The 26966-nt window shown below is 40.6% G+C and overlaps 1 protein-coding gene across 1 annotated transcript; it reads left to right on the top strand.

Moving 5' to 3' along the window:
- The first annotated feature begins 567 nt into the window (after positions 1-567).
- Positions 568-26966, top strand: poc1a (POC1 centriolar protein A). Its single transcript, XM_056467794.1, is given in 14 exon segments — positions 568-808; positions 1208-1252; positions 1254-1274; positions 1276-1294; positions 5965-6062; positions 6065-6138; positions 7369-7548; positions 7749-7856; positions 8004-8119; positions 10180-10313; positions 11049-11117; positions 11207-11299; positions 18007-18204; positions 26700-26966. Coding segments are annotated over 14 exon segments (1263 nt in total). The 5' UTR covers positions 568-793; the 3' UTR covers positions 26793-26966.

Raw genomic sequence — 26966 nt, 5'->3', positions numbered from 1 at the left:
TGTAACCAAAATGTTTTATTGTTTATTTTATATCCACTTATGTCATTCTGTGTTTTTGTGTTAATTTGTATGTATCCTGTGCTCCTGAAAAAACAACAACCACAAAACGTTTCTTGTGTTTGCCCACACTTGTCAAATAAAGCTCATACTGATTTCACTGGACATGTTTTTCAAAGAAATCTCAGCAGCTGAATGACAAGATTTAAATGTCCCGGCCATCAAACATAACATTGCAGAAGATGTCTGGCCTTTCATATTACAAAATATCTACTACAGATCATTGACTGCAAAACATTTATTGTGATGTAAGTGAAATGACATTATACATTTAAATTGAGCAGGTTGGAGAAATTATTAAATGATAATGCTTTAAAAATGACATTAGTTTTAAAAAAAACGTGTTAACACGTAAATTGCGTGTTAACACGTAAATCACGTGTTAACACGTACCTACGTGTTGAACGCGTTAATTGCGTGTTAACGCGTAAATTACGTGTTAACACGTAACTAACGTGTAAACGCGTTTTGTTGCAGACGTTTTGGCCCTAATGGCCTTCCATATTAACCAACCGCCAGCCCGCAGTGAGCGATTATCTCCGGGTTAAACAGCGCCTGAAGCCGGCTTTATCCTCTTTATTTGTGTACATCTTCGTCTTTGTGTCTCCGCGGGGTTACTGGAGGAATCTTACAGTCCGGAGGATCGCTGGTCTGACGGCAGAGCGGATGTAAACAAACAGAAGATCCGGTTTCATTCATCAACCAACTCTGCAGTTCTTCATCGTCAGAGAATAACATGAGCTCTGCTCTGGTGTGTGTGTGTGGTGTTTGTGTTGTGTGTTTGTGTGTTGTGTGGTGTGTGTGTGTGTGGGTGTGTGTGAGTGATACCAATTAGTATGTGTTACATTTGTGTGTGTGTGCATGAGTGAGTTGTATGTTTGTTTGTATGTGCTGTTCATTTGGTGTGTATGTGAGGTGTGCACGTTGTTTTTTGAGTGTGTGTGCGTGTGTAAAGCGAGTTGTGTTTGCTCTTTATTTACTTGTGTGTGTGTGTGTGTGTGTGTGGTGTGTGTGTGTGTGTGTGTGTGTGTGTGTGTGTGCTTTGAGTTAGTTGTGTTTGTGTGTGAGACATTTGTGTGATTGTATGTGTGCGCTCTTTGTGTGTATGTGTGCACACTCCTCATTTGTGTGTGTGGTGTCGTGTGTTTAGGAGGATCCGACACTTGAGCGCAACTTTAAGGGCCACAGAGATGCGGATCACCAGCCTGGACTTCAGCTCCAGCGGGCAAACAGATTGGTAACTTGCACAGATAATAACATTTACACTGTTAATAACAACATTGATAATAACATCAACACTGGTAAAACATCAACACTGATAATAACATCAACACTGGTAATAACATTTATGCTGGTAATAACATTTACACTGATAATAACATCAACACTGGTAATAACATTTACACTGGCAATAACATCAATGCTGGTAATAACATCAACATCAATAATAACATCAAGACTGGTAATAACATCAACCACTGATAATAACATCAACACTGGTAATAACATTTATACTGGTAATAACATTTACACTGATAATAACATCAACACTGGTAATAACATTACACTGATAATAACATCAACACTGGTAATAACATTTATGCTGGTAATAACATTTACACTGATAATAACATCAACATCAATAATAACATCAAGACTGGTAATAACATCAACACTGATAATAACATCAACACTGGTAATAACATTTATGCTGGTAATAACATTTACACTGATAATAACATCAACACTGGTAATAACATTTACACTGATAATAACATCAACACTGGTAATAACATTTATGCTGGTAATAACATTTACACTGATAATAACATCAACACTGGTAATAACATTTACACTGATAATAACATCAACACTAGTAATAACATTTATACTGGTAATAACATTTACACTGACAATAACATCAATGCTGGTGATAACATCAATAATAACATCAACACTGGTAATAACATCAACACTGATAATAACATCAACACTGGTAATAACATTTACACTGATAATAACATCAACACTGGTAATAACATTTACACTGATAATAACATCTACACTGATAATAACATCAACACTGGTAATAACATTTAATGCTGGTAATAACATTACACTGATAATAACATCAACACTGGTAATAACATCAACACTGGTAATAACATTTACACTGATAATAACATCAACACTGGTAATAACATTTATACTGGTAATAACATTTAGACTGATAATAACATCAACACTGGTAATAACATTTAGACTGACAATACATCTACACAGATAATAACATTAACACTGGTAATAACATTTACACTGATAATAACATCAACACTGATAGTAACATTTATACTGGTAATAACATTTAGACTGATAATAACATTTACACTGATATAACAACATTGATAATAACATCTACACAGATAATAACATCAACACTGGTAATAACATCAACACTGGTAATAACATTTACACTGATAATAACATTTACACTGATAATAACAACATTGATAATAACATCTACACAGATAATAACATCAACACTGGTAATAACATTTATGCTGGTAATAACATTTACACTGATAATAACATCAACACTGGTAATAACATTTATGCTGGTAATAACATTTACACTGATAATAATATCAACACTGGTAATAACATTTACACTGATAATAACATCTACACTGATAATAACATCAACACTGGTAATAACATTTATGCTGGTAATAACATTTACACTGATAATAACATCAACACTGGTAATAACATTTACACTGATAATAACATCAACACTGGTAATAACATTTATGCTGGTAATAACATTTACACTGATAATAACATCAACACTGGTAATAACATTTACACTGATAATAACATCAACACTAGTAATAACATTTATACTGGTAATAAACATTTACACTGACAATAACATCAATGCTGGTGATAACATCAATAATAACATCAACACTGGTAATAACATCAACACTGATAATAACATCAACATTGGTAAAAACATTTATGCTGGTAATAACATTTACACTGATAATAACATCAACACTGGTAATAACATTTACACTGATAATAACATCAACACTGGTAATAACATTTACACTGATAATAACATCTACACTGATATAACATCAACACTGGTAATAACATTTATGCTGGGTAATAACATTTACACTGATAATAACATCAACACTGGTAATAACATTTATACTGGTAATAACATTTAGACTGATAATAACATCAACACTGGTAATAACATTTAGACGACAATAACATCTACACAGATAATAACATTAACACTGGTAATAACATTTACACTGATAATAACATCAACACTGATAATAACATTTATACTGGTAATAACATTAGACTGATAATAACATTTACACTGATAATAACAACATTGATAATAACATCTACACAGATAATAACATCAACACTGGTAATAACAATCAACCATGGTAATAACATTTACACTGATAATAACATTTACACTGATAATAAACAACATTGATAATAACATCTACACGATAATAACATCAACACTGGTAATAACATCAACACTGGTAATAACATTTACACTGATAATAACAACATTGATAATAACATCTACACAGATAATAACATCAACACTGGTAATAACATTTACACTGATAATAACATCAACACTGGTAATAAAATTTACACTGATAATAACATCAACACTGGTAATACATTATATGGTAATAACATTTACACTGATAATAACATCAACACTGGTAATAACATTTACACTGATAATAACATCAACACTGGTAATAACATTTACACTGATAATAACATCAACACTGGTAATAACATCAACACTTGTAATAACATTTACACTGGTAATAACATTTACACTGATAATAACATCTACACTGGTAATAACATTTACACTGATAATAACATCTACACTGGTAATAACATCAACACTGGTAATAACATTTACACTGATAATAACATCTACACTGGTAATAACATCAACACTTGTAATAACATTTACACTGGTAATAACATTTACACTGATAATAACATCTACACTGGTAATAACATCAACACTGGTAATAACATTTACACTGATAATAACATCTACACTGGTAATAACATCAACACTTGTAATAACATTTACACTGGTAATAACATTTACCACTGATATAACATCTACACTGGTAATAACATCAACACTGGTAATAACATTTACACTGGTAATAACATTTACACTGATAATTACATCAACACTGGTAATAACATTTACACTGATAATAACATCTACACTGATAATAACATCAACACTGGTAATAACATTTATGCTGGTAATAACATTTAGACTGATAATAACATCACACTGGTAATAACATTTACACTGATAATAAACATCAATACTGGTAATAACTTTATACTGGGTAATAACATTTAGACTGATAATAACATCAACACTGGTAATAACATTTAGACTGACAATAACATCTACACAGATAATAACATTAACACTGGTAATAACATTACACTGATAATAACATCAACACTGATAATAACATTTATACTGGTAATAACATTTAGACTGATAATAACATTTACCACTGATAATAACAACATTGATAATAACATCTACACAGATAATAACATCAACACTGGTAATAACATCAACACTGGTAATAACATTTACACTGGATAATAACATTTACACTGATAATAACAAACATTGATAATAACATCTACACAGATAATAACATCAACACTGGTAATAACATCAACACTGGTAATAACATTTAGACTGATAATAACATTTACACTGATAATAACATCAACATTGATAATAACATCAACACTGGTAATAACATTTACACTGATAATAACATCAACACTGGTAATAAAATTTACACTGATAATAACATCAACACTGGTAATAACATTTATACTGGTAATAACATTTACACTGATAATAACATCAACACTGGTAATAACATTTACACTGATAATAACATCAACACTGGTAATAACATTTACACTGATAATAACATCAACACTGGTAATAACATCAACACTTGTAATAACATTTACACTGGTAATAACATTTTACACTGATAATAACATCTACACTGGTAATAACATTTACACTGATAATAACATCTACACTGGTAATAACATCAACACTGGTAATAACATTACACTGGTAATAACATTTAGACTGATATAACATCAACACTGGTAATAACATCTACACTGATAATAACATTTACACCGAATAAGCATTAAACTGATGATAAAATTACATTGATAATAACATCTTACACAGATAACAACATCTAATGGATAATAACAATAATAATGTATGCATGGATAAAATGTACACACCAATAATAACATGCTACACCGATAATAAAATCTCACAGACAATGATAATAACATATACACCATAATTACATGTACACCAATAATATAATCCACTTAACATATACACGGATAATAATTGATAATATCATCTATACTGATAATAACATATACAGATAACTACACCAATAAGAACATTAACACCGAAAACAACATTAACACAGAGAATAACATATATGTCATAATAATAACATCAACACCAAAGATGATATTGCACTAATAACATTGGCACTAATAATACATAACACTGATAATCACATGTGTTGAATCATGTTTATTTTGTACAGTAATATAATGGATCTCTACACAACAGCATATATTTATATTCACATCCATCATGAATCGACGTGGCAATAACAGCAGAACGTTTTAGTGCGTGGTGTGTGTTCTATTTTAATCAAGTCTCACATAAAAGGTACTAACTTGTAGACACAAAACGTACCTGCAGTTCTATATCCTGTGTGTGTGTGTGTGTGTTTTCAGCCACGGGCTCGGTGGACGCGTGTGTGATGGTCTGGAACATGAAGCCTCAGTCGAGGGCCCACAGGTTTACAGGACACACGGATACGGTGACGTGTGTGCCACTTTTCTCCGTCTGCCTCATCTGCTGGCCTCAGCGTCCAGAGACAAGACCGTCCGCCTCTGGGTGCCCAGTGTGTGAGTCAAACCTTCAGGAATAACATACAGGAGTACACTCAACACAACCACATTCAACCCCTCATCAGACAGACACTGCAGAGTCATCGATAGAAAACTGAGTTCAGCATGTAGGACTAGACTCCAATTTCTGCTGTTGCAATGCATAAATGATGATGATGATGATGATGAGGATGACTTTACTGTAAGCTTCCTTTAGTTAATGTGTTTACTGACATCGATAAATCCCACATTTAGTACAGTGTTTATTCATCTGCCGTAATGTTAGTACTAAAGAAGATATCTCGAAGAATGCTGAAACCTGTAACCATTGACTTCCATAGTAGGAAAAACAGATGATAGAAGTCAATGGTCATCGGTTTCAATAGAAGAAAGAAACTTGTAAAGGTTTGAAACGAATGAAGAGTGAGTAAATGATGACAGTAAATGATGTTCATTTTGGGTGAAGAGCACCATCAGACACTAGAGGGCAGCAGAAGCCCTGAATTGAACACAGCAGACAGCGAGAGAGAAAGTGTGTGTGTGTGTGTGTGTGCGCTGGTTTTGGTGGTTTACCAGGACAGTAATGTGTATAATGATCTGGGTATGAGCTGGTTGTACTCTATTAAACTGGTTTATGAGGACATGCCGTGTGTCCTCGTGTCTTAAAACAGGAGGAGCTGTCATCATCAGTGCTGTGAGGGATTATAATGAGTGGCTTTTACTCTATAAAATACCTATAGAGAGTCCTCATTAAACCACCAATACCAATGTGTGTGTGTGTGTGTGTGAGCCGCAGTCAGAGAGGTCTTCTGAAGGCTTTCCTCTGAGATGCTGTGTGTGGGTGTGTGTACAGAAATAACTGCTTCAGAAAGCTGATAATCATGTAGTCTGAAAGCCGGAGCGAGCGCGTCTCACCAGCAGCACTCCAGTGACTCAAGTCAAGTGTGTGTGTGTGTGTGTGTGTGTGTGTGTGTGTGTGTGTGTGCGTGTGTGTGCGTGTGTGTGCGTGTGTGTGTGTGTGTGTGTGTGTGCGTTGTGTGTGTGTGTGTGTGTGTGTGTGTGTGCTTGGCTCATCATCATCAGCACTGTGTGTGTGTCTGTGCGAGTCTGCATCTCATCATCAGCACTGAGGCTTGTGTGTGTGTGTGTGTGTGTGTGCGTGTGCGTGTGTATACGTGTATAAATATATTTTTATACTGTCCCAAATTGTTCTTTTTGGGTTGTGTGTGTTGTGTGTGTGTTGTTCAGGAAGGGAGAGTCGGTGTTGTTCAGAGCACACACAGGATCGGTGCGCAGTGTGTGTTTCTCCACTGACGGTCAGTCGCTCCTCACCGCATCTGATGATCAGAGCATCAAACTGTGGAGCGTCCACCGCCAGAAGATCATCTGCACACTCAGAGAACACAACAACTGGGTGCGCTGCGCTAGGTGAACACACACACACACACACACACCCACACACACACACACACACAGACGGAGACGCTTGTGCACACATAAACACACTGACATGAACCCTCTCACTCACACATACATGAATAGAGCACACACACATGCACAGTGTGTCTCAGAGCAGAGTGTGTGTGTGCAGCTGACCTATAGTGTGTGTGTGTGTGTGAATGCTGCAGGTTTTCTCCAGACGGTCAGCTGATGGTGTCGGCCAGTGATGACAGAACAGTGAAGCTGTGGGACGCCAGCAGCAGACAGCTCATACACACCTTCTGTGAGCCCGGCGGGTCAGTGTGTGTGTGTGTGTGTGTGTGTGTGAGTGAGTGTCTGTCTGTGCCTGTACATGCATTGAGTGAGTGTGTGTGAATTTGTGTTGGTGTGTGTGTGCGTGTGTGTGTGTGTGTGTGTGTGTGTAACCCCTGCTCCTCCTCCAGGTACTCCAGCTATGTGGATTTCCACCCGAGCGGCACCTGCATCGCCACCGCCAGCTCTGACAACACTGTGAGGGTGTGGGACATCCGCACACACACACTCCTGCAGCACTATCAGGGTGAGACACACACACACACACACACACGCACATTATACTGACAGTGTGTTGTGTTCACACTAAACTAACTACACAATCGTCCTTGGTGTTGGTGTTTGTGGATGTGTTTAACTCAGACTGTGAGTGTTTTAGCAGTGAATCTGTTCACTCAGTGCTGCAGGTGTTTGACCCATACTGCATCTCAGAGTCTGTAGTCGAGACGGTCCTCCTCCCGTCATCCTCGCTGTTTCTCCCGCGACAAAAAACAACGGCTGGACGTGACCGCAGCACACTGACAGCATTACATACGACCCGAGCAGACCCTTAAAATCAGGGCTAAATTGAGCCGGATCTTGCCGCATCCTGTTCTAGAAAATGTCTGATATTCCTGTTTGCTTTCCGGTATTTTAATGGATCTGGCATTAACTTGTGCGTGGGAATACCCGTGTGTGTATGTGTGTGTGTGTGTGTGTGTGTGTGGTGTGTGTGTGAGAGAGAGAGAGAGAGAGAGAGAATGACATGAGGGTCACCATGTGCAAGTTAAACTAAACTATTGGCCTTCAACAATATTTTCAGCCAATCAGCTTCCTTATGTTTATGATCACTCTGATTGATTGGTGATTGTTGTTCAAGCGCAGTGAAGATAGCTGAATAGTGGCCTGCCTAAGCGATATTTGTGTTTTCAAAATGGCAAACAGGCAGTCAAGCATATTTACAGTTTTTAAAAGCAGGAGTAAACCTGATAATGAGCCTGATCAAGCGGGATCTGGAGAAGATGAAGCCGTGTGAATGGATGAGGAGAGCAGGAGACAGAAGCAAAGCGATCAGTCAGCCGCAGAACATGACAGCAGAGCTAACTGTGCGCTGTATAAAGGTATTGAATACTGAGGGCCTGGCTGCACTAGTTCACAGATTCTTTCGATGGAGTCCACATCGACGGCGAGTTCTTATTAAAGGATCCTGCTTGAAATGACCCGAAGATCTGTTTTCTGTCGCTTCTTCAGATTCACGACAGCGGTCACCGTTTAGTGACGTCATGCTCTGGAGAAACTGAAAATGTTTGGTGGATGTTCGATCACGGTGACTTTTATTTCCTAGTTGTGTTCTGGGAATTATTAATTTGCAAATTAAGTGCTGCTTATGTTTTAATTGAACACATTTGTGCCCAATAATGGGTTTATTTCTGTATTAGTGATCCTGAATTAATCATTCTATTGAACTGAGTCTTCTAATTAATTCACTGAATCAAACTGAATCATTTGAAATGATTCGTGTCTCCAGTAATGTGAAGCACTTATCCACAAACAACTCAGTTTTTACATGCCTGATACCCCCCCCCCCCCACCCCCCTGACTGGAAATAAACCAAATATACAGAGTTATTGAGTTATTAGAACAGTACTGAGATCAGACATGAGGAGCGGTGAGCTGATAATACTGCACATGCGTGATTCAGTGAACTGAACACAGTGAATGACAGCCTGCTGTGACTGAACTAAACTTGATCAGCTGCAGCGCGGGTTAACTGAGGGCTTACCTGAGAGGATCTGACCAAACCAGAGTTTACTTCATCACAGGAAGTCATAATGGAGTATGAATAAGTGAATCCTGCTTCAGTCGGGCTGCAGAACTTCACTGTGAGGATCTCCTCAGTGGTGTTTAACTGACTGAAATCATGATCGCTGACTACATGCATGATATGTTGAGTCCAAACATGGGAGGATTGAAGATCAGGTTCACGATAAAGATCTGAACTGCCCATCACTGCTGTGTGTGCTACCTCAGCAATGCTGTCCTGTGGGGTGCTGGGTCTGAGGATGGGTAGATGGTGCTGGTAGATGCTCGTGTCTTTGGTTGAGGTTTTATTAAACATTATTGATTCTGATGATTTTGAATCTTGCACCTAACAAATATCCTCATTTACAAACATAAAACTAGCACTGAAGCTAAGGAAAACGGACCTAAACTAAGCCGTTTCACTGTGTAGAAGCGAGTAAATCTGCCTAAAGCACTGATTAAACTGCATTTAATGAAATAAACACTGTTGAGAAATCTGCATCTGATCAGCTTGGCTGTGTTCAGTTCACAGTGCAGCAGTGAACGCTCTCTCCTTCCACCCGTCGGGGAATCACCTGCTCACAGCATCCAGCGACTCCACACTGAAGATCCTGGACCTGCTGGAGGGACGACTGCTGTACACACTGCACGGACACCAGGTCACACACACACACACACACACACACACAGACACTATCACACACACATACGCATGCATACACACAGACACACTATCAGACACAAACACACACACCCTTGTTGTTGACTTGTGAGATGTTCTCTTATAGCACTGTGGATTGGTGTGTGTGTGTGTGTGTGTGTGTGTGTGTGGTCGCCACATCTGCAGCTCTGCACAGTGCCACTGCTGTGTGTTGCTGCACACTGACCTCATCTTCACACACAGCGTTGTGTAACGTCTCTCTGAAAGCCTCTGTTGAGCCAGGCCACTGTTACACACACACACACACACACACACACACACACACACACGCACTGCAGCTCTGCACACAACAGTGAAGGGGAGGAGCTATTGGTGAGGGGGTGGAGCTGCTGGTGAGGGTCAGAGTGTGTGTGTGTGTGTGCATGAGAGAGAGAGCATGTTGTAAGGGTTGTGTGTGTGTGTGTGTGTGTGTGTGTGTGTGTGTGTGTGTGTGTGTGTGTGTGCGCGCATATGTGTTGTTCATTTAGTGTTTGTGTGAACATGTTGTGTGTGTGCTGTTTATTTATCTTGTATGTGTGTGTTGTGGAGTGTTGTGTGTACATTAAAGCAGCACCCATAATGATGACATCAGTGATGATGATTGATTGATTGATTGATTGATTGATTGATTGATTGATTGATTGATTGATTGATTGATTGATTTGATTTTGTGTGTGTGTGTCTATGTTTGTAGGGTTCTGCCAGCTGTGTGTCCTTCTCCCGCTCTGGAGATCAGTTTGCCTCCGCTGGCTCAGATCAACAGGTCAGTTTCTGTGTGTACGTGCATGCGTGCGTGCGTGTGTGTCTGTGTGTGTGTGTGTGTGTGTTGACGGTGTGATGATCATGCTGCAGGTGATGGTGTGGAGGACCAACTTTGACTCTGTGGATTACAGTCGAGGGCTGCAGCAGAAGAGAGACCGAGTTCACAGAAGACCTTCAGCACAGGTACACACACACACACACACACACACGACCCCTGAGGAACTCCTTTATTTACATAAGGACAAGTAAAGAGTAGCGTTCTGACCGTACACACTGAGCCCTCCGAGTCATTTGAAGCCATTTAGAGCAGCCTCACTGCTTTATTGATCTGGCTTATCACTGCAGCTGTGTGTGTGTGTGTGTGTGTGTGTGTGTGTGTGTGTTCTTCTCTCCATATGAGCTGTAGATGCTCTGACCTTCACTGATGGACTATATTTAGCAGCTCTTCATGCGGCTGGTAAATAGACGGTTAAATAAGAAGCGCAGTGTGTGTGCGCGTGCGTACGTGTGTGTGTGCGTGCGTGCGTGCGTGTGTGTGTCCAGCCCACCTGAGCTCTTTGACACAGATCGATGTTCCAGGAGGTGTGGGTGAAGCTGTAGAGGGAAACGCTCTGCTGGAGGAAAATCTCCTGCTGCTTCTGATGATGGTCGCCGTCTTCATCCTGTAGGAGGAGCATGAGGGCTGTTTATTTAGACTGTACAACCTAATGCTGAACATTCATTCATTCATCCCTTCATTCATTCACTCATTCGTCCATCCATCCATCCTTTTATTCATTCATTTGTTCATTTATTAGTCCATCACTTCATTCATTGTGTTGTCAGTTCATTCATTCGTTCATTCATCCATCCATCCCTTCATTTGTTCATTTATTCATGTCACTTCATTCATCCATCCCTTTATTCATTAACTTGTTTATTCATCCATCTACCCAATCATTCATCCCTTCATTCATTTATTAATTAATTTATTCTTTCCTTCATGCCTTCATTCATTCATCCCTTCACTCATTTATCCCTTCATTCGTTTAATTAATTCACCCCATTCATTCATCCATCCCCTCATTCATTACTTTGTTCATTTATTAATCCATCCCTTCATTCATTGTTGTTCATTCATTCATCTTTTCATTCATGCACCCATCCATCCCTTCATGCAATTATTCCTCTCTTCATTCATTTGTTCATTTATTCATCTATGCCTTTATTCATCCATTATTTCATTCATTTGTTCATGCATTTTTTCATCCCTTTATGCATTAATTTCTTCATCCCTTCATTCATTCTTTCATTCATCCCTTCATTCATTTATTCCCTCATTCATTCATTCGTTTATTCATTCATCCCTTCATTCTTTCATTCATCCCTTCATTCATTTATCCCCTCATTCGTTTATTCATTCATCCCTTCATTTGTTCATTTGACCCTTCATGCCATCATTTATCCCCTCATTCATTAGTTCATTAATTCATCCCTTCATTCATCCATTAATTTGTTCATTCATCCATCCACCCAGTCGTTCATCCCTTCATTCATTCGTTTATTCATGCCTTCATTTGTTCATTAATTCATTTACCCCATCATTCATTCCTTCATCCATTTATCTCTTCATTTGCTCATTCGTTCCTTCATTCATTCATCACTTCATGCATTCATTTAACCATTTTTCCATACTTTAATACATTCATTAATTCAGAACTCTAATGGAGATTGGCTGCTTCTCACTCTGTTTATGCTAATGAGGGAGAGATGGGCACTAGTGGGCGGGGCTTTAGAGAGAGTGTCAATCACAGTTGTGTTCCCACACTGCTGCCACACACTGTGTTTACGCCCTTATAGAAGTGATGTCTGTGTACTGCTGCTCCTCTGCTGCTGCTCCTGCTCTGCTCCTGCTCCTGCTGCTGCTGCTGTCGTCAGCTGTTTCAGTGGTGTTTGGAGATCTCTGTGAAAGCATTAGTCTGCCTGTGCTGTAAATGTCAAACTCAAACACATGTAATTGACAGAAGTGCTGTCGGCAGGCTTCTTAATGGCCTGATGGACTCATTACGCTCATCAGAGGTGATTAGTGGATCCTGGAAACTGGACTCAAGTCTTCAGGTTCTGCCCGTGTTTCCTGGAAATGTTCAATGCGCTGATATTCTCCACATGTCTGCCTCTCAGAAACGCTCAACTCATTAGAGCACGTCTGTTAGCTGACTCTGGATCAGTGTGTGTGTGTGCAGATCAGCGCTCATTCAGACTCTCTATAATGCCGTGTAAAGTCTGACGGCTGGTCTGCTCAGTTATTGATCACTCTCAATGATTTGATTTATTATTGATTATTTAAGATAATTAGAGGAGATGTAGAAGTGCAGAGTGTGTGTGCTGTGACGGAGGAGTTTAGGGAGACAGTGTGTGTACAGTACAAGCATCAGCACAGCTCTGTGTGTGTGTGTGTGTGTGTGCTCCTGATGAATGGCTGTATGGAGGAAGTGTGTGTGCTGATGGGTCCGTCAGATCCGTGTAGTTCAGAGTTTCTCTGGGCCTCAGGAAATTTTCCACTGTTGGTTTTTCCAGTCCAGGTGATTCATGGAGAGTGTGTTAAAGTCAGCGTGAGTGTGTGTGTGTGTGTGTGTGTGTGTGTGTGTTTGAGCAGCTGTTTTACTGCTGAGCTGTGAATAAGTCCAGCACTCAACAAGAGTTAATCCTGCTTTAGGAGGCTGTTGGCTCAGCAGAAGCTCTCTCTTTCTCACACACACACACACACACACACACACACACACACACACACACACACACACACACACACACACACACACACTCTCTCTCTCCTCCATCTCTCTCTCTCATCTGCTCCTCCTTCATCTTCAGCTGATCGTCTGCCTCTGCGCTCCTCCTGCAGCTGTCCTGTGATGTAGTTTCAGTTAATAAATCTCTGTTAATTAAGTATTAATGACCTACATATCTGCCCAGTGTGTGATGGCTGTGTTCTGATCTTCTGTATTGGGCCGGATCTCCACTTCTGGGTCCAGCACAGGTGTGGGCGGGGCTTGATGAGGTCAGGGGTGGCTGTGGTTTGCTTTATTACAGTAAAAATAAGAACGGTCCACCTTCGTATTATAAATATGAGCAGATTTCTTAAAGGTGCAGCGTGCAGGATTACTGCAGTACACGTTCAAAACAGTGGAGAGTTCAGTTTTTTCTGATGCGCATGCAGGATGCCAGATTTACTCAACTAAATTGTGCGGAGTGTATGAGTGTGTGTATGGGTGTTTCCCAGTGTTGAGTTGTGGCTGGAAGGGCATCCGCTGGGTAAAATATATGCTGGATAAGTTGGCGGTTCATTCCGCTGTGGCGACCCCTGATTAATAAAGGGACTAAACCGAAAAGAAAATCAATGAATGAATGAATGAATGACTGAATGATATATATATAATATAGAGATGCAATCCAATCAACAATGAAGACTTTTCCTTCCTTCTGCAGTTCGTGATTTCGTAGACGGGTCATGATATGAAATTCTTGTTAATGTTTTGTTTGTTTTCCTGCACAGTATATTTGATCATCAGTATTATTTCAGCTGAAGTTATAAATTCCTGCTGATTCCTGATTGAGCTAGTTTTATTAAACTGGTGTGTAATAACATTAATGGACAAAAAGAGCCATCTAAAAGCTCCACATCATACTCTGACCTATTTCAGAATCCTCAAACTCCTGCTTGAGCGAATGCTGTCCATATGAACTGTTTTCAGAGCAGCTCCTCATGGTTAAATATAGCGGCGCAGTGTGTCGAGCAGCCGCACGCCGTTTATATGAGGCTACACTCCACTGGAAGTAAATATTTGATCTGGCTGCGCAGAAACACACCTTGTGGCGTCCTTGTGTTACAGAGAACCAGGAAAATCCACACATCTGACAGGTGGAGCTGGACCACAATGATTAGAGTTGTTTTTATCTTATTAAACTGACGGCGATGGCTAAATTCACTGTTTGATTAGATTATAAGAGCTGGATTCACTGGTCAGATGAGACCGCACTCTGGGGACACCTGCTGGTTACACAGGGTAATGCAGAAAGAGCATATACTGACATAAACAGATCTTTAGGACTGAGCGATATGACTAACTCATATAAGGATATAAGTCGGCTCATATCCGATAATGATAGAACAATAACATTGTGACGTTTTCTCCTTTCTGATTGGCCGATACGATTGGGTTCACACCAAAGGTGGAATATGCGATTGAGGGAAATTGTGAATATGCAAATCCTGCATCACAGTGCATTGTCATGAGGACAGATTTAAAAACACGGCTGTGGAAAGCCTCGTTTATAAAAATACCCGTGTACGTGTATTTGAGGTTTAGCGGCGCCTTCAGAGTGTGTCGTGGTGTGTGTGACGAACTCTCCTGCTGTATCCACAGTAGATGTGCTGCGGTTTTCAGAGCTCTATAGTTATCATACTCAGACCGGCTGGCGTTCAGCGCTGGTCTTTGTTGAACAGACACCCCGTTTGCCCTCAAATCACCAGGGTCACTCAGCCAAATATTTACCTCGCTGGTCCAGGAAGAGACTCTTCATTGACACCTGTTTGCCAGATGTTTCCAGGAGGCGTTCTATATTGCAAGAGCGACGTCTTTCTTTTCTGAACTGACCCAATGCCTGATGTTAGTATATAAGCCGCATATCTGTGTAAAACACAGGCCCATGTTGATGTTCTGAACTATTAAGCTTGTTTTAATGAGAAGCTCTCTTCATTTTGACTCATTATTTCTCAACACAACACTATATGTTTTACATGTCCAGAAAATGCTCCTTGATTTCAGATTATTTTTTCAGATATTTGGACTAGAAACAAGATAAAACTCTAAGTAACCTGTTTTTGCAGTGTTTGATAGCCGTCAGTGTCTGTCATTTCTGTCTGCTCTTCAGGTTTAAAGTGGTTTCGTAGTTTTCTGCTCCTTCAGTTTCAGTAATGAACAGCCTGACGCTTCCCTCTGTGTGTTTGCATTGTGCTGATGAAGATGTTTCATGTGGATTAATATAATATATCCCACACAATGAACATGAGCGTAACACACACACTCCGCTGAACGTGGTGACGAGCTTCTTTAATCACGGTCATCTGGAGTTTGATATCAGGCTTTATTGGTGTGATGTGTTTTATTGCTGGTTTTCTGCATCCTCTATTGGTCCAGTTTGCTGATATTCTCACTGCTGTCCATAATACTGTCACCAGGCAACCCGAGTGAATTACACCGCTGACCTTTACCTTCCCTCAGCGCTTTAATTAAACTATTACAGCATGCTTGCATGATTCCTCAAACTAACATCAGAAATGGCGGACCACATCAGTGATTCTGGTGTCAGCACTGATGTGAAGGACCGCCCACATACATGTCAATCAAACACGGCACAGAAAGTCCCGTCCCTAATGAGACCAGCAGTTTATGTTCAGTGTGTGTATGATTATAAATTTGGTCTGTTCACTCTATATAACACTAGTGTTGCACAATACTGTGATAATCTGAGATGTGCATCACTGTTGTTGAGAACTCTGATAAATATGGGTGCAAACTTTCTGCCTGCAAAAATGATCTGCCAAAAATATGAGGTGAAAAAGCTACGTTCAGCACGCTGGTTTCGCTCTCCCTATAGCAATCGTCACTACACACTCTGAAGGGGCTTTCACACTGGATGCAGAAAGCACTGCGCCATGAAACTCATTCAGTTCAATGGCGTGAGAAGCACACATGCAGTTTGTTGCTGCTTAGTTTAAAAAAAAATAAAGCTAAAATGTTAAAGTAAAAAAGACAAACTCAATATTCCACTCTGTGTATATATGGCTCATGATCCGCATCCGGCACCTCTGAAATCTGATCCGGCACCTCCTTTGACTGATCCCCCTCCTCAACCGCCGCCCTCCTCCGTCCGCTGTTCACTTTCATTTTCTTCCACGACTTCCCAACTCTTCACTTTCGTCCGCGACACCCCCGCCCACTTACTATCATCCATGACACCCCACCGCCATCCACAGCACCAGTCCCCGCCAACCACTCTCCACTTTCGTGCGCGGCACCTCTCCATCCTCGGGTCACATGCCGGATCCGTAACCTCGTTCTGTTCTGGGACCTCGCAATTCTCAAATGAAGCACCGTGTATATTTATTGAACGACACCTGATCATCAGAAAAGCAAATTCTGCTCCATTAACGTGTCGACAGGACATCTCTATACAGCAAACTAAACTTGTCCTTGCTAATAGCAGTAGCACTGTTGTGTTTGTAACAGCATCGCTGGTAGAATAATGATGACCTGTTCACCGTCAGTAAAATCTGGTGAGCAATAAAATGAATATTTGATGTGGTGTTTTATTAGTTTTACTTTAGTTATATATTTATAAGTATAAAAGTGTGTGTGCGTGTGTGTGTGTGTGTGTGTGTGTGCGTGTGTGTGTGTGTGTGTGCGTGTGTGTGTGTGTGTGTGTGTGTGTGAGTGTGTGTGTGTGTGTGTGTGTTTGGTGTGTGTGTGTGTGTGCGCGTGTATGTGTGTGTGTGTGTGTGTGTGTGTGTGTGTGTGTGAGTGTGTGTGTGTGTGTGTGTGTGTGTGTGTGTGTGTGTGTGTGTGTGTGTGTGGTGTTTTTTTTTTACTTATTTATTTTCTTTGTTTCTTTATTTTATGTAAAGCCTAACCAGGGACGAGGGCTGCCAATGAGTTTTACGCTATATGCCCTATGTATGCGACATGGGTTGTCTTTGTATAACAATGTTAAGTGTATTGTCTCTTTTAAATAAACAAGCAAATATAACAAAAATAACCAACTGTATAATATAACAGATATATTTTTGTGTTTCAGCTCAGGATTGTAATTTCGGTGCATTTCTATGATTGTGTTTCTGCACACTCCTGCAGGTGTCTGGAGCCGCCGGTGATCCTGAGAGCCGATCGGGACAGAAAACAGAGGTTTCGCCGCTGCTGGGAGTGTCTGTGGAGAGATCTGTGCGTGAACCGACCCCTCAGCAGCAGCAGCAGATGGATGCGGACGGCGTTCCTGAGGCTCTGACCAGCACACTGCAGCACATCATCGGCCAGCTGGACGTGCTCACACAGGTACAGCCAGGACCACTGCTATAAATATACACATGCCATAGGAACACCATATCCTAACTACACACGCCGTGGCATGCGATTACAGCTCTTAACCATGTTGTACAGAGTTTTTCACCTAACAATCTTTGATTTAGAAGATTTACTAAATATCTTAGTGGAGAATGATCTTTACTGAAGCTCTACTGATATTAGCATCACATGAAAGTCAGTAACTTTGACCCACACTGTGTTTTTGTTTTCACTCTTGCTAAACATGTACCCATGCAACATAAGACATATGTGCAAGTGAATACATGTAATCTTTAATATACATGTAATGATCAGTCCTGAAGATCCAGCTGATGTTTGTACATTATTGAAGATTCCTAAATGCAGTTGTTTAGCCGTTTAATTTTGAGGCTTGAGTCCAGCAGATGCAGATGTGCTGTGATCTGAGCGTGGTGTTAAAAGCTGAACAGAGGAAGATCAGATCAGGTTATAACACAGCACATCTGCCAGCACCCATTAGAGGAAATCCAGGATTCAGATGCTGGAAACCCAATCAATAATTCACATCCGAACCCGAGACTGAGACTGAAGGGAATGTGCAGATACACACTTTCACAGATTACAGACGTGACATTCAGAGGCGCTTTAATGCTTTACACTGAACTCAGACATCATTACTGTCACTCTGTGTGTGTGTGCATGCATGTGCGTTTGCGTGTGTGTGCATACTGGAGTGTGGACGGCTGAGAAATCAAACCTGAAGAGGGTTTTAAAGGCACAGGTCACTCACAAATGAACATTTACTCATCATATAATCTCACTTAAGTGCTTCTTAACTTTTATGAGCTGTTTAAGTTGAACACAAGATATTTAGGGCTCTATTTTAATGATCTAGGCACCAAGTCTAAAGTGCGTGGCACAAAAGCAATAAGAGCGTGTCTGAATCCACGTTTGCTTTTTCAAGGACAGATAAATCACCGCGGTGCATGGTCTAACAGGGTTGTGCTTATTCTCTTCTTGAGTTGTGGGTGTGTTTTGAGCATAACGTGCATTAAACCAATCAGGGTCTCGTCTCTCATCCCCTTTAAGAGTCAGTTGCGTCGCTCCATGGTGTGTTTGTTATTTACATGGCGGCACTGTAAGTGTAAAAACTGAACACTTCACTAGCGAGAACGCAGTTAAACAGAGCATCTGCAGCGCGAGGATACAGATCGAGCCTTCTCCATTCAGCCTCTTTACTTTCTCTTTCTCTCTATCATGGATAAGGAAACGGTGTTGAACGCACAGATATCCATTAGCCTGTATATTTAATTTGCTTTAAGTGTGAAGATCTGCTTCAAAACTATTCCTGAATTCAGTTCTAATCTCCAGCAGAGGAATAAATCAGCAATAATAATGAAGTGTGGTCAAAACACTGAGGTATATCCAAACACACGTCCTGTTCTGATGCTCCATATGGTCTAAAACCCGACAGATGGACAAATCTAAGCTTGTTTTATTAAAACAAATATAAATGTGAACATGATAAATAATACCAATAATAAAAACATGACAGAAAAACGAGATGTTGTGAATAAACTGGAAAAGCCCCTCGAGATGATGAAGGCAGTGGAGGCAGTGGTGTTTATATTTATGTAGAAAATCAACATTTTTGTAATATTTTAATCCTTTAATTCTTTTTCATTTGTAAAGATATTTGGGACTTTAGATCTGCTTTCAGTGGGTCTATTGCACAGTCTATTTTAGTTCCTCAAAATAGCAGCGAACCAACACTGTGCCTTAACACCCCTCTTTTCTAGACCGAGACACCCATGAGTCCACAAAGTGGAGCAAATGGATTTGCAATTTGAACAACGTGGTGGAAAACAGGAAAATTAAGCTTGCGCTGGTCTGAGAATACCAACCCATCGGAGCATCTTCCATCACCTTCCCCTTTACCAGAAGCTCCTCCTCTTTATCACCAGTCCCTCCCCTTTATTCGCTCTGCCCTTTCACTGCAGAAACACTTTGATTGACGTTCTCCCTCATCAGAGGGGGAAAGCCCCGCCCACTAGTGCACATCTCTCCATCTCATTAGCATAAACAGCAGCCCTGAGTGAGAAGCAGCCGTCTGTCCATTAGCCATTAGAGTGTTTGAGCTGCTGAAGATAATGTCAGCATAGACTAAGAGGATTATAGATGTGGAGTTTTAGATGAACAGAGACAGGAGCGACATAGACTGACAGAAGACTGAAGCACACACTCACACTGAAGCACACATGACCAGCACTGATAACACACACACTGCTGTTTTACATCTGTCACTATGCTGATGCACAGCTGTCTGTAGCTCCGCCCTCTTCATCTCATTTGCATTTAAAGCGACAGTCACCAAAACACCACAATGAGGATCAAAGCCTGAAAGGGTCCGTCTCAGAGCGCTGGAGGACATTATCTGTGTGTATTCTCAGCTGCACACTCTGTGCACCAGATACTTATTCTACATCTTGAAGAAAATGGCATAACAGGTCTCCTTTAGGACATAAGGATCATAGTTAGTCCTCAATATACTCCTTTTTATAACCTCAAGTGTCCTCATTGAGCTCTCCGCTGATGCTGGTTGTGTTCAGCAACACAAACAGAGGACATCATCAGCTCATATGAGCACGGCTCCTGTAAACATCTGATGATGATGATGGTCTGCCTGAGGTATCTCCAGTGACCTTCAGCGCTCAGTATTCTGCTGTCCTGTGTTTTCCGCCGGGCTGCTATCGATCTGAAAAGCACACTTGCAGAGGAAGGAAATGTGAAACCGTGATGGATCTGCGCTCGCGGGTCTCTGAGGGAGGATCGGGAACATGTTTACTGAACATCAGCCCGTCTCGCCCACATTCTCCAGCCCTCGTTCAGCAGAGCGAGCCTGTCCTTCTAGCAGAGAATAACTCTACAGCTGTAATTAGCATTCTGGGGATTTGATTCAGACTATATAAAACAGGCCAAGGCTTCAATCTGGGCATTCTTAGAAACGCAGTGTAAGATCCAGCCCTACAGATGTCAAGATCCAGCACTTAAAACAGCGTCTGTGTCAGGGTTTGTGCTTCTGTTGCTTGTTTGACGTTGTTTGAATGCTGTGTGCTGGCGACTCTACAGCAGACCATGTACACATTCATTCATTTATTGATTTATTCTTGAGTGAAGTCACTGCTTTGTGCTGCTTCTTTCATTTAAGGAGTGAGCTTTTCCACCCAAATGCTTCACAAAATGATTCAGCAATCGAAACTGCACATGCTAGAGACATCTACTGGTAGAAATGCAGCAAAGACTTAAGCAAAGCATGGGTTAGGGTCTTCCGAACACATTTACAAACATTAAATTCAAAGTTTAACTCATAAAATGCACTGTACTTGCCTTCTAAATGCTGCGTTTCTGAGTGTGCCTCACACAGGTGAGTGGGTTTGACAAACCACCCGCAGAAAACACTCTTTCCTCTGTCCATGCACCAGACACTCTTACGCTCATCCTTATCTGAATAATAGCATTGTGTGTTTGTGAGTGTGCCTCACACAGGTGAGAGGGTTAAAATGTGTCACACTCATCTGTCCAGCGCGTGTTTACATTGTAAAACAATAGATCAGTAGCGCATTGCAGAGGAAAAACACATGTGTGAACGGCCCCTGAGTGTGTTTGTATGTTTAATTCAGTTGATCTGTATTTCTCCAGCGCTTTTACAATATAGATTATGTCAGAACAGCTGAACACAGATGTTCTAGTAAACTGAAGCGGTGTCAGTCCAGTGTTCAGATCAGTGTGGTTTAATCTTCACTGCTGAAGGTCCAAACCCTGAAGAGCGGATCCATCGATGCGCATGGGGGCCTTAAAGGAGCAGCTTACCTAAAAATGATTTTACTCACGCTTGACTTGTTCAGGAGTTTCTTTATTCTGTTTGAACACAAAGAAGATACTTAGAAGAATGCTGGAAACCGGTAACCATTGACTTCCATAGTGTTTATTTTTCCTACTATAGAAGTCAATGCTTTTCAATTTTGTCTGTCTTCAAAATGTCCTCTATTGAGGAAAAAAGAAACTCTTAAATGTTTAAATCCACTTGAGGGAGAGTGAACACAGAGTAAATGTTCATTTTTGGGTGATCTGTTCCTTTAAATGTGGATGCATCTTCACCTGCCTCATCTTTCCCAAAGATGCCTCGTGATTTCAGTACTCGCCTCAGGTCTTTATCAGCGGTGTGTGCGTGTGTGTGTGTGTGTGTGTGTGTGTGTGTGTGTGTGCGTGTGTGTGTGTGTGGGCTCTGCTGTGTTCTCCAGAGCTCTTGATATGCTTGACTGATTCACCTCTCCTTTACTCTTCGCTCTTCACAGCTTCTCTCTCTTGTTTTGTGCAGAGATCGTGCAGGTTTGGTCTTGTCTCAGCAGTGTGTGCTTGATTTAACACAGATTATACACCATTAAACCAGCAGCGCACTCAGCATGCATTATTTCATCCTCACGGATCTCTCTATTATATCCAGTGATATATGTGTGGATCAGATCAGTCAGTACCAGAGACTGATCCAACAAAACACTGAAGATCACTGGACAATGCATCTACAATCATGTGTGATTTGTGCAGAGACCCAAACTGTGTCCATTTCTGTGACACATCAGTGTGATCATGTAATCACACACACTGCAGAGCCTCTGATGGTCCAAATGGGTCACAAATCTCTGCTTTATGCCCCTCATTGAGTGGATCAGATCAGTGGATCAGACGTTCTGAAACAGTTCAGAATAATATGTATATTCAGTTTTTAGGAACCCAAAACGCATCCTTATGTAAACGCTGTCCAGGGTGGATGAATGTGAAGCGGTGTTTTGGTGTTCAGTGTGGACTGTGAAAACCGGCGTTGGGAAATGATGATCGATTTAGTCATGTGACCAATCCAGCTCATGTTGAGGATGCTGTGTCGCAGCTTTATTACAGATGAATATGAGTGTGTAGATGCTCCACATCTCCTCTCTTCAGCGCTCAGGGAAGGTTTACTGGAGCTGTTGTTCAGATCAGACCACCCTCACACATTTCCTGCAGTGCAGATGAGCAGGTAAAGCGTCTGCGCAGAACATCAACCACAGCACTTCAGGCCAGTGTTGGAGTCATGGAGAGACCTGAAGAGCAGCGATGGAGCGCTTTTAGAGGAAAACACTGTGTTCAAGTTGATCAGGATTAGTGCAGACGTAGCCCTCGGTCAATAAAGATTCCCAGTAAATATTGTAATGTAATCCCCCATCCCTGTCATACATCTCTCATGAGCTGCCGCTTTGATAGATCAGAGATCCGTGTTCAGGAGCGCTCAACAGATGATGTTGTTGCTGAATGTAAATGTGTCTGCAGTCGTGATGCTGCCGGTCAAAACATTCCTCATTTCCCATCTGCCTCGGGAAGCCTCGTCAACACATCGCCGGTCAAATCGTGTCCTCGTCCGCGCAGACACAGGCCTGAGATCAGTGTGGAGGGTTTTCTGGAGTAATCTGATGATTCATTCCTCTCCATCTGCAGTCTGAAGCACAGATCTGGCTTTGCAGAGCGCCAAGAAGAACACTACCTGCCCAAAACACTACGCCAGACAATAAGAACAACAATAATAATGGCCGAGACGCTTGTACATCACGTTCTAGAGCGTTTTGGGTGATCTGAGAGCGTGTGGCAACAGTTTGAGGATGTTTTTTAATGACAGCGCTCTCAGACACAACAGATGTAGAAGTCTGTGTGTAAGAGAATAAATGGGTCGAACAGAGTCCTGACCTAAACCCTATTAAACTCCATTCATTCTGCTTGTGACACAGAGATGGTGATCATTCCTGACACTTATTCCCAGAGGGCAGAAGATGGCACAGTAATGCCTATATATATATATATATATATTTATTTATTTATTTATATATATATATAATTTTTTTTATTCATTTTTTTTGTCCAACTCATGAAATAGCAGAGTATTTAATGAGCCGTTTTCTGAACGTGTCATTCTTCTGTGCTGTATTTTTTAATATTTATTTTTTCATGCCATTTTATTAATTTCCTTCTTGTCATCCAGAAACTAGTGAAATCTGTCTTTTAACATCACCAAGCAGCAGAGGTTGTGTTGTTTTGCTTCTAATGAATGGAAGTGAATGAGATCAGCAGTGACGTCTCTCTTATGTGAATAATAAGATGAAGAAGGAAATTCAGCGTTTTAGCCAGTGAAAATCAGAGAATTTGACCTGTAGATGTTTCCCATAGTCTTCATCACTGATATATTGAAATTGATTGATTATTTAGAGTCTTCATAAGATGTTCATTTATAGTCATTATATGACACGTCATACATGTGAATGAGGTTTTCTGCATGCTTATAACAGCTGTAATGAAGTGTCATTTGCTCAGTTCTGATGTTTTAGATGCTCTGATGACATTATGACAACTTAACATAAATGCATCACAGCCTGCTTTCATTAGCAAAACAACAAAACTCATAAATCTGTTATTAGCATGCAGAACGTCTCACTCAGGTGTGATGATTATAAAGGTTTAATGACAGTCTTATGAACACCTCTTCAAGTGTGTTACTGAATAATATGAAATCAGTTTGTGACCCTCAGCTTTTACACACTTTGTGGTTTTGTTTGTTGAAGAATAAAAGTTAAAACATGTTAAAGCTTAAATGAGTGTGAAGCACTCCTACAATCATCTGAAAGCAGCAGTGCAGACCGTCCTCTAGCGCATCTTGTGAGGAAGGCAGTGTCCTCTGGAGTGATGTCCGCTTGTTTTGAGGACTAGTGAATGGAGTCATCCCGGACGAGCCCCCACTTTACATTACGCGCAGTGTGTTTCTCTCCGCCATGCTGACCCTGGCACACACACACTCGTTCTGCGCTTCCGCCACACACACACACACACACACACACACATAGAGGATGTGGTGTTTGCTTCTGCCTCATGAACACAGCGCTCGTATTCCTCCCGCATAATCAGAGGGTTTGTCTCGCAGAGAACGGCACATCTGTTTGCGGCGGCTAAAATAGATGCCATTCATGCATTCCTGTGACGACAGATTATGACTGCCTCCCACGCTACACACTCACTGTCTTTCTGTCTCCGCATTCTGCTTCCTTCCCCATTCGCTTAGGAAACAGCTCCTCTTAAACTTTAGCTGTTGTTATTATTATTAATACTGTTATTGTTATTACAACCAACACGTTTACCAATAATAATGTTGTTATTCAGTCTAAATAAGGAAGCAGATATTATTATATAAGTATAAACAGATATGATTCTGTCTTCATTTTAATATTATTTACTCCCTTTATGGATGAAGCCCTCTACTGTTATACATGCTGTACCTTTTCTTTGTTCTTTTGTTTATATATTTTGACCTGTACATGAGACCAGTGTACACACACACACACACACACACACACGTGTCTTTTTTAATGTTTGTTTCTGTTGTTTCTCTCCCCTCTGTGTTTGATTTGATGTCACTTGTGTATCTCTGCATAATTAAAAAACTGAACTGTAGCTTCACAAACCAACACTCGCTCTATTATTCAGTTCAATTCAAGCTGATTCATATAGAATTCTTCACAATATTAGTTATGTAAGTTTATTTATTAGTTAATTAAAGTTGATTTTAGTTCTATATATTGCAAAAGGTGCACATTATTACATTACAGTCCCAATCTGAAGAGTAATGGAGTTGTGTATCGGGCGGACAGTATATAAACATTAGTTTGCAATATCAAAGCGATTACAGTATATATGAAGCAGACAAATATACAGTCCAACAGTATATAAACAATCTGAAGTGTCCTCTCCAAAAGCTGATGTCTGTGTGTGTGACACTGGTCATTTGTGTTGATCTATTAATGTGAGAGTCCTTTGAGAAGTCCTTCAGCTGCTGTGATTATCTTTGTATGGACGTGACCTCTTTAAGGCATCAGATTTAGCTTGCTTTAACACTCAGTTTACTGCATTATAAAACCTTCTGAAACCTTCTGTATTTATTGAAAGCAGCTGCAGAAAGACTGTGTGATGATGTCACGCTGTAGAAACGCCTCCACAGCAGTGCATCAACGCCTGCGTTTGTCCCTCAGCTGGACTGGAGTAATAATATATCAGTGAAAGCGCTGCGTATACTGCTTATAAACTCACTTTATTCACAACAGCGTTTCATTCTAATGTTCAGTTTATTACTTTAATACTCAAACCTTAATAAACAACAAGATGAGCATAAGAACCCCTCATACACATGACTGAGCAGGGTTTATTCAATAAGAGAAACTGTGCATAATCTGAGCTGTAATCATCTGCAGGGAGTGAAGTCTGGATCAGTGTGTGTGCTTCAGTGCTTCAGTGTCTCTCAGATGATCTGATCAGATATACATGTGTGTGTGTTGACTAATGTTTAATGTGATGCTACAGTTTTGTGTGTAAGTCTAATTTGCTTCTTATGATGGAAACACAGTGAGTGTATGTTGTGATTTGTTGTTGTGTTGTAGACGGTGGCCATTCTGGAGCAGCGACTGACTCTGACGGAGGACAAACTGAAGGAGTGTTTGGAGACTCAGCGTCAGGCCATGACTGAACACTGATGGAGAAACCTCCATCTGAAGCCCCCAGTGTGTGTTTGTCCTGCTGAAATCAGCTTTCTCACTGGCTTCAGTCACGATGGTATACAGTTATTATTCACTCTGTCTGCAGTTCACTGTTTTTACTCTTGCTGCTGCTCATCAATTAAATCACACTGCAAGTGTTCTGCACATAAA

Source organism: Danio aesculapii, chromosome 11 (genome assembly GCF_903798145.1).
Source record: "Danio aesculapii chromosome 11, fDanAes4.1, whole genome shotgun sequence".
In the NCBI taxonomy this organism is placed as follows: Eukaryota; Metazoa; Chordata; class Actinopteri; order Cypriniformes; family Danionidae; genus Danio; species Danio aesculapii.
This window is presented reverse-complemented; position numbering and strand designations above follow the sequence as displayed.